General features: G+C 54.6%; 2 protein-coding genes across 2 annotated transcripts in view; one reads left to right on the plus strand and one right to left on the minus strand.

Annotated features, from left to right (window-relative positions):
* The window catches only part of LOC102384173 (olfactory receptor 5V1-like), a gene marked incomplete at its 5' end in the record, with an annotated part of 1,472 nt that extends 716 nt beyond the window's left edge, over nucleotides 1-756 (plus strand). The window contains one exon of the mRNA XM_025195809.1: nucleotides 743-756. Within this exon, the coding sequence (XP_025051594.1) occupies nucleotides 743-756 (14 nt within the window). The remainder of the gene's footprint in view (nucleotides 1-742) is intronic.
* A 7,931-nt stretch (nucleotides 757-8,687) lies between these two features.
* The window catches only part of LOC102384412 (acrosin-like), a 2,844-nt gene continuing 2,044 nt past the window's right edge, over nucleotides 8,688-9,487 (minus strand). The window contains exon 4 of the mRNA XM_025195810.1: nucleotides 8,688-9,077. Coding sequence (XP_025051595.1) covers nucleotides 8,688-9,077 — 390 coding nt within the window. The remainder of the gene's footprint in view (nucleotides 9,078-9,487) is intronic.

Here is a 9,487-nt window from a genome sequence, read left to right on the forward strand (position 1 = left end):
GAGAAGGACAACACCTCCCCACGTGCACAGACAGGTGTGGACTAAGGTGGGGGCTGGGAGGAGACCCTGCCCCAGCACGACACCAAGGGCTCAGCCTCGTGCTGATGGGGAAAGTCCCTGTTTGTATTTCTGGGACAGAGTCACAGCAAAGTAGAGGTGGAAGGGGCTTGAGAGGTCATGTAGTCCCATGCCCTGCTCCAGTGCGGATCCACCCCGTCTACTCCAGCTCAAATGCACGTGTCTAGTCTGCACTTAAAGACTTGCAGTGAGTGCACCTTCCCTCTCGCTGGGACCTGTTGCTCCTAAGTTCCCCCCAACATCTAACCTGTCTTGTCCAGAGTCACAGCAAAGTAGAGGTGGAAGGGGCTTGAGAGGTCATGTAGTCCCATGCCCTGCTCCAGTGCGGATCCACCCCGTCTACTCCAGCTCAAATGCACGTGTCTAGTCTGCACTTAAAGACTTGCAGTGAGTGCACCTTCCCTCTCGCTGGGACCTGTTGCTCCTAAGTTCCCCCCAACATCTAACCTGTCTTGTCCTGTCCCCACTCAACCTAGGGAGCCAGGGATTTCTAACCTCTTTGGAAATCAACTTTTTGTATTTGAAGCCTATTGTCAAAGCCGCCGTGGTCCCTGTTCCAGACTAAATAATCCCAGTACTTCTCACCTGTCCTCCTGTGTCTTCATTTCTAGGCCTCTCATCATTTCTTTTGCTCTCTCCTTTAGTCTCTCCACATCTCTCTTAGGGTGTGGTACCTGAAACTGGACGCAGGTGAGGCCTCACCTGTACTGAATGGAGGGAATGCCCTGCATCCCACAATGTACATACGACACTCATGATTACACATTCCCCATAGCTGTTACTGGTTTTGGATACAAAAACACAGTGTCGACTCCTATATGGTTGCAATTCACTGCAACCCCCCGGCCTTTCCTGCAGCCTGCCATTGTGAACCCGCCTCACAGCAGTTTCATCTGGATGGTATTTCCTTTTCTTCCCTGTGATCAGGGCACTATCAGTGTCCACATCTCAAATGCCTTGCTCTGGTCTGTTTGCATCCTGCCACTGCACTCTGCCCATGCACAGAGCCGGTCACCTTGTCATAGACGAAATCCAGCTGTTCAGGCATGACCTGCTGTTGACCAGCCCACACGGGTCGTTCTTGATAATCCTGGAAAAGAATCAGCTGGGAGATACTCTGCCCTAGGGAATAACGGGCAGGTTGGATGTCGCCCCATGCTCAGGGAATGCAGTAGCCATTCACACAGGGTGTATCAGGGGTCCTCCTCCCCAGGTGCAAGACAGGGAGATGTCTTCTCCTGCAGATTCATAGATTCACCGATTATAAGCATCTGAAAGGGACCTTGCAGATCACTGGGTCCAGCCCCCCTGCTTTAGGCAGGAAGACAACTGGGGGCAAGTGACCCCAGCGAGGTGACTGTTCAGTCTCCTCTTGAAGACCTCCAGGGTAGGTGACCGCACCTTCAGCACTCCAGTCCCGCTGACTTATAAATGTCTAACTTTTCTAGTTGGTATTGCACCCGCTCGGCATCCACAGTGGGGAGACTGACATCCCGGATTGTCTGTCCCTCACATGACAGGCTTGTTGGGCACTGGGCTGCCAGCACGCTGGGGCTCGCCTTGCTCTGAAGTGAATTGTTTAACTGGACACAGTGCTTGGACAGACATGAAAGGGAAACCCAGGCCCCTGACAGGAGGTGCACAAACTAACCAGAGGAAACATTATTCTGTACTTGGTCCTGGCCACGGGGGACAACCTAGTGACCAACTTAAAAACAGAAGGTAGCCCGGGTGACATTAACCATGAAATCATCATGTTCACTGTCCATTGCTAGGCAGACCAATTAGATAGCTGGACTGAAGTTTTGGACTTCAGAAATGCAAATTTCAACAAACTCAGGTTGCTTGTCAGGAAAGCGCTGTGGGACCAGGGGCCAAAGGTAAAAGGAGTCGTCTTTCCTTAAGGACATGATCCTCAAAGCACAAAGGAAATCCATTCCTACATGGAGGAAAGGTAGCAAAAGGCTTGGGAAGCCCTCTCAGCTAAACAAGGATATCATGGTCCTCTTAAGAAAGAAGCAAGGGGCGTACAGACAATGTAAGCTTGGGGCATGCCACACGCCATCAGCACGTGGGCAAGATGTGGACAAGGCTGACAGAGGGAAGGCAGAGGCGGTGAAGCATCACCTCTAGGGCCTCAAAGAGAGTTTGGCCATACCAAAGATCAAGAAGGCTGAATATTTTTTTTTTTGCTTTGTTTGTGCTAGAGATGTATTTTAAGTGTTTATAGTAGGAATAGTAATGCAGTGTAGCTTTATTAATTCCCAGAATTTGTGTAAAGATTTGGAACAAGGAGTAGAAAGGTGCCACCCTGATGGACGTCAAGCCTGCTGCTTACAAAGTACATACAGCAGACCGAATAGCATTCAAACCACAGAGTCGTTGAGCCCCAAATTACTTCCATCAGATGATGTGGAAGGGCTGACCAAACAAGATTTGTGGGTGCCCCCTGATCAACATTGTCTATGTATAAGGAGAACCCAATGGGGAAAAGACCACGAGTTCGAGTTACCCACTAACCACGTTTCGGGTTATATCACAGTATCGCTGTAATTCACCCCAGGCAGTAACAGAGCTAGTGTGGGCATATTGGCAATCAGATGAAGCACTGATCGATTGCTGAGTGCAATACTACCTGAAATGCTCAATAAATAGGGCTAGTGGGCGTCTTGGCCCGGACGTTCCCCGGCCCGGTCTGGGCGGTCAGTTTAAACTCGATTGGTTAAAACTTGGTTGCTGGCTCGGGAATGCGAGGCAAAAAGCAGAGCCAGAGGGGCTACGGGCAGCATTCGAATAAAGGTTCAGGGTTTATCACAACGTCCAGCCCATCGGAGCCCCTAATCACGAGTGCTGCCATCCTTCTCTGGGGTGATGGCGAGTGGTCCTCCCCACTAAGCTATTAAACATGCCAGGAGATTCCCTTGGTTATGCTCCATTTATGATGTGAAGGTATAAGACCTTCAGGGAGGGGATTGATGTCTAGAAAATGATATGTACAGGTTTGCTTTTAGGAACTGGCCTGTAGGTAAAGTAGATATTAGAGTCATACAATCGCAGACAACGAGGGTTGGAAGGGACTCAGGCGGTCACATCTCATCCAGCTCCCTGCTCAGAGCAGGACCAGCCCCAGCTACATCATCCCAGACAAGGCTTTGCCTAACCAGGGCTTCAAAACCTCCGAGGATGGAGAGTTCACCACTTCTCTGGGTAACCTGTTGCAATGTTTTACTACCCTCTGAAAGAGAAAATTTCTTCCTAATATCCAACCTCAACTTTCCTTGCTGCAACTTGAGCCCATTGCTCCTTGTCCTGTCATCTGCCCCCACTGAGACCAGCCCAGCTCCATCCTCTTTGCAGCCCCCCTGCAGGGAGGTGAAGGCTGCTATTCAATCCCCCTCGGTCTTCTCTTCTGCAGACTAAATCAGCCCAGTTCCCTCAGCCCCTCCTCACCAGTCCTGTCCCCCAGCCCACAACCATTTCTGTTGCCCTCCGCTGGACTCTCTCCAATGTGTCCACATCCTGTCTGTAGCGGGGGCACACAGCTGGACACAGGACTCCAGATGTGGCCTCCCCAGTGCTGAACAGAGGGGAAGAATCACTGCCCTTGATCTGCGGGTAACGCTCCTACCCATGCAGCCCAGGATGGCAGCAAGGGCACACTGCTGGATCCTGGTCAGCTTCTTGTCCCTTGTCCCCCCAGGTCCTTTTTTGCAGAGCTGCTGCCCAGCCCGCCACCCCGAGCCTGCACCGGTGCAGGGGATTGCTCCATCTGAAGTGCAGCACTTTGCACTTGTCCTTGTTGAACCGCATGAGATTTCTTTTACCCCAATCCTCCAATTTGTCCAGGTCACTCTGAATCCTAGCCCTACCCTCCAGTGTATCCACTACCCCCCACAACTTGGTGTCATCTGCAGACTTGCTGAGGGTGCGTCCATCCCATCTTCCAGGTTGTTGATGAAGACATTGAACAAAACCAGCCCAAAGACCGACCCATGGGGCACTCCACTCGATACTGAATGACATCGAGCCACTGAGTACTACTTCTGAGCCCGATGCTCCAGCCAGTTTTCTATCCGCTTTACAGTCCATTCATCCAGCCCATATTTCCTTGGCTTACCTACGAGACTGTTGTGGGAGACCGTATCAAAATCAAGGTAAATCACACCCACCGGTCTCCCCATATCCACAGAGCCAGGCATCTCATCATCGAAGGCATCGGTTTGGGCAGGCATGACTTGCCCCTGGTGAGTCCAAGCTGACTCTTCCTAATCACTTTTTTTCTCCTCCAAGTGCTTTGAGATGGGTTCCTGGAGGATCTGCTCCGTGATTTTTCCAGGGACTAAGGTGAGGCTGACTGGTCTGTAGTTCCCTGATTCCTCCTTTTTCCATTTCTTAAATATGAGCACTATGCTTGCCCTTTTGCAATCATCCTGGACCCCTCTTAGTCACCATGAGTTTTCAAAGACGATGGCCCTTGGCTCTGCAATCACATCAGCCAACTCCCTCAGCATCCCATCCAGCCCCATGGACTCGTATATGTCCAGCTTTTCTAAGTAGTCCCTAACCTGATCTTTCAGCACTGAGGGCTGCTCACCTCCTCCCCAAACTGTGCTGCCCGGTGCAGTCGTCTGGGAGCTGAACTTCCCTGTGAACACTGAGGCAAAAAAAAGCATTGAGCCTTTTATATTATAACAATGGTCCAGGGCAACAGCAAGGGTTAATTGATTTCGAAAATCCTGTCTTGTCACACAGTTTCACAGCCTTCGAGGAAGGCTTCAGCCGATGGATATACACGTCCTGGGGAACTGAAAACACCCAAACTTTACTTTCATGAGAGAGAGAGACCTGGCTCCAGGGCTACAGTGCTCACTTGCAAAAACTCTTGGGATTTCTGGTTTCAAATTAAATGACCAAATTAAGGTGTGTGCATGTGATAGGTTTATGAAAATAGTATTTTGAATGACAAAACAGAACGTGGACACTATGACGACGGCAGGAAGACCCATCCACGCTGCCGAAAGATGAAGAGTCATCAGAGGAAAAGGGATCCAAAAGGAGGAGTTTTCGAACCAGCAAGTGGGCGTGTGGCATGGGCCCTGACCTCCAAGGGTGCTGACGCTGGACATTCAAGCAAAAAACCTGAAGGAGGAGTGTATGTACCGGCCAGATGGACAGCTTGCTTGGGTCTATTCTGGGCACTGGGGCATTTGGGGTATGTATGCTGTAACGATCTTGCCTGCTTTGCATGTATTGCTCTTCTTTCCTATCACTGTGTGTCAAGTAAATTAGCCTAATACCAACTGGAGGAGTTGTGGTTGGTCTGAAGGCTGTGCTGGGTTGGGTTGGCAATCCAGTGCCTCACTCCTTCCTGGTGCAGGATGCTGAGATGTCTGCTCCTGCACAGCTTCTCATCCCAGTCATTCCTGTGTTGATCCCAGCTGACGACACTGCGGCAGGAAGAGCTGGTGGGAACGGGCTTCTGCAGATGAAGTTTGATTGGAAACTGCTTTTTGAAATAGGAATTGTTCTACTTTCCTCCATTGATTCTCCATCTCACTCGATGCACTCAGTTGGGGGCCAAATATAAGCAGGGAGTAGCTCTCACTGGTGTCTGGGGCTGGGAAGGAGGTGGGCCAGAAGGGCCAGGAGAGCCAAGTGGACCAGCATGGCCCGCTGCCCTTGTCGGGGACTGGCCTCAGCTAGCGAGAGCGCAGCTGGGGACAACAGGAGGGGGACCTGCCAGGAACACCCTAACTCGGAGCGTCAAAGAGGGCCGCGGCAGCGAGCACCCAGCCAAGCAGACCCACCGGCCGTGTCCGAGGGGCAGGAAGGGGCATTTACGTGTCACAGGAGGCCGAGCAAGGGCACCAGCCATCATCGGGAGTCGAGCCGTGGGGCCATTGCGGGAGCTCCCATCGCTCCCACACCTGACTGAGCGATCATGCTTGCCTCAGCTACGGTGACTTCAAGACTGACGTCTTGAACTGAAAGGCTGTTCTTGTGGGTGTCTACGACAGACCTACTGGGACTGTATCCTTCACAAAAGAGGGGATGCCCCTGCTTTGTCTTGGGTTTTGGATGCACGTAAGGTTGCTTTACTGTGTGGGGAGGAGACCTACCGCTGCTCTGCTGGGAGTGTGATCACCTACCCATGCGTGTATAGGTGTTGTTATAATGTTGTATATGTTTAAAAGAGTTGCGTTCATTAGTACTATTTCATAAGTGCTACCTTACTGAGACCAGAAAGAAAATGAAAACACGATAACAAATAGCAGCAACAAGCTCCCACACAGTTCACACCGCACAGGGACAAGGTCAGGGCAATGAGGGCACTGTGGGGCAAAGCCACTTGAGGGAAGAGATGATGAACTCAGAGTGATGCACACGCGGAAACTCCAGCTCACGCTTGCACCAACACACACCCACAGTGCAGCTTTCTGCTGTCACACACTCCCCGGACCCAGGGCGTGCGCTGGAGCAAGTGCAGACACAGGCGGGAACTCACCCCCACACCCAGGGGAGCCCAGGGAGGGTCCCGCACTTCAGCCAGGATCGCAGTGACAGGAGCTCTTCTCTCCACTAGCAGAGGAGGAAGCAGAGGAGGAAGCCACGAGCCAGGGAGGAGATGGCCACTGCCCCGCTCCCAGCACCCACTGAACACAAGCAACACGCACCCACAGACCACACTTCTCCCCAAACCCTTCCTTGTCTGCCTCCATCACACCACCTCTACTCAGTCGATGGCCCCGAGCTACCATCTGTGCATCGCACTCAGCACCAGCCACTTCACTGTGACCGTGAGCCGTTCCTGTCACCAAAACTGTCTCTCGTGTTTCCCACCCAACCAGCTCTGTCTTCCCTCCTCTGCACGGACACACCGGCCCGCGCCGCGCTCCCTACCTCCACGTACGTCGGTGGTGCACGAGTCCACTCGATCCAGGTGGCACCTGCACGACCATCGTGGCGCATCCTCCAGACATGCACGTGACGTTAGTGTTAACGATGACAGACTGCGGCAGAGCATCCTGCTGCGCTTCCACTTCCTTCTGCTGCTGGAGCAGGTGCTCCAGCCCGTGCCTTGCCCAGGGGGTCATCGGGATGGTCCTGTTAGCCCAGCTGCATGTCCCTCCTTGCAGAGATGGGCCAGTAAACATCAGCCCTGCATGGCGAGGTGCCCCTGCTGCCAATTCCCCATCTGCTCTGCCCCATCCCATGCATGCTGACTTTGGGGTAAAGCCTTCACGGGCTATTGATAGGCCGGGGTCAGATGGCCTAGGGATAAAAAGCCCTGGATAAGTCACCCATTGACCCCTTCTAGGACCATGAAAAAATGTGGCTCCATCCAGTTCCAAAAGCTTAAGAAAACAAGGAAATTTGAATAAAACCAATTAGGGATCATTTATTAGAATATCAAAATCAGCTAACAAGAATGAGGAGTGCTATGGAGAGCCTTCCCTGGGAGGGGAGAGGGGGGGCAAACTGACCTGTGCACTCCCTTCGGAGGAGACACACATGTGGCAGCACTGGGGCAGGAAAGGATTTCCCTCTGCTCAGACTGGTCGCACTGGGGCAACGGGGGCACGGTCCTCTGCAACGGGGCAGGACTGGTCCTCTGCAGCAGGGGCACAGCCTGGGCCTGGGCTCTCTGCAGTGCCCGTGACATCCCCTGGCAGCAGCAGGACGTTGGCAGCCGTGACCCCCCTGCTTTCCTGGGGGCAGGGACGGGGGTGATGCCCCAGGGATGACTGTGTTGTGTGGCTCCGGGGTCAGGCATGGGGTTTATCTGGACTGGTTTGGATGGGGCTGATCCTGCCCCAGGCTGCCCTGCTCCCCTGGGGCATGGCAGGAGCGGGGGGGCAGCATGAGACCTTGGTGCTGCGCCAAGTTATCCATCAGCAAACTCAGCTTGGCCCCACCAAGGGAATGAGGCATCCCAGGCCAGGCTGGGCAGACCCCACAGGGCACCCAGGTCTGGCCCCAGGGTGCACCCATGACAGGTGTCCGGGCCCCCAGGACTCACCAGGGGAGATGTGGCCTAGGCCAGAAGGCCATGCCCTTGGACGTTGTACCCTTCCTGCAGTTCAGGAAGCCCAAACTGCCCTCCTCTCCCGGCAGGGAAGGGTCCCGCCCAGGCCTGGGAGTGGAGCTCATGGAAAAACTGGCACGAAAGGACTTTATGCAGAGCGCCGCATCCTGTCCTTCCCGCGCCCGGCCTGGGGCAGCCGGCTGGTAGTGGGCCAAGTGCGAGGGCCAGCCCTGCCCATTGCTGCTCCAGCCCAGCTGCTCTGCCCTCTTGCCCCCCGGCCTGGCAAAAGGTGCACCTGTATCGCCCCTTCCCCATCTCCATCCCCTCCTGCCGCCCCCCACCCTCCAGCCTGGTGGGCTCTGTGTGCGCGGGGTCCCCTCGGTGCCTCGTGGCTCCCATGTGGTTCTGGGCAGGACCGGGGAGGACAGAGGCAAAGCCAACCACAAGAAATACTCTTTTACTCTTCCCCTGCCAGCAGCAGGGGCACCAAGAGGAGCAGGGCTGGGTGCCAGAGTCCCCTGGGGCAGCGTCCAGCGCCCAGAAACAGCCCCCGGCCAGCCCGGTGCCCTGCTCTCCGCCCTGCTCAATGCTTGTCTTCTTTCACAGCCTTCAGGAATTTGTTCAGCCGTTTGACTAAATTGTCTTTGCTGCTCCGGCCTGACTTACAGGTGCCTGGTTTTGGCTTCTGATATACCGGTGGCAGCGGCATTGGCGGCAGTGGCCGCGCGGTGCTGAACTGCGAGGTGGGCATGGCCATTTGAACCGGGACGGACACCGGGGCTGGGGGCGGGGTTGCCTCCTTCTTCGGCGCCGGCTTCATGTTGGCCACGATCCATTCGAAGTAGTTTGGCGTGAGGGTGTAGATCCCGGGCTGCCGGGGCCTGGCACAGCCCATCCCCCAGCTGGTGAGCCCCACGACCCAGAAGCGGTTGGACGTTTGCTCCCGGCACTGGAGGGGGACGCCACTGTCGCCCTGCAGCAGAGGTTGGGGCGTGAGGCCTGGGGACCCCGGACAATGGGGGGAGCGCAGGTCCCAGCCCCGGGGGTGCCTCAGAGGACTGATGACCCTGTCCTGGGCAGCCGGGGAGCCGTGGCCAGGCTTCCCCCGTTCAGGAAGGCGCTGCCCATTAGGGCTGTGCAAAGTTTCAGGTGCTGATTTGGTTTGGAGTAGATTTGGCCCGATTTGGTGGCTGAATCTCCAAATCCGAATCGAATCAGGGGACCAATTAAAAGGTCCGAATTGATTCAAAGCTCTTCGAATCGATTCAGAAAAGATTTGGAGAGCTTCAGTGATTCGGGCAGTCCCTGTTGGCTGCAGCTAGACCCAGATTCCATGCTGGAAAGTAGGGGGCAGGGGTGGGGGAGTGGGAGGGGACCATGGGG

Source organism: Alligator sinensis, unplaced genomic scaffold (assembly GCF_000455745.1).
Source record: "Alligator sinensis unplaced genomic scaffold, ASM45574v1 scaffold2457_1, whole genome shotgun sequence".
Taxonomy (NCBI): domain Eukaryota; kingdom Metazoa; phylum Chordata; order Crocodylia; family Alligatoridae; genus Alligator; species Alligator sinensis.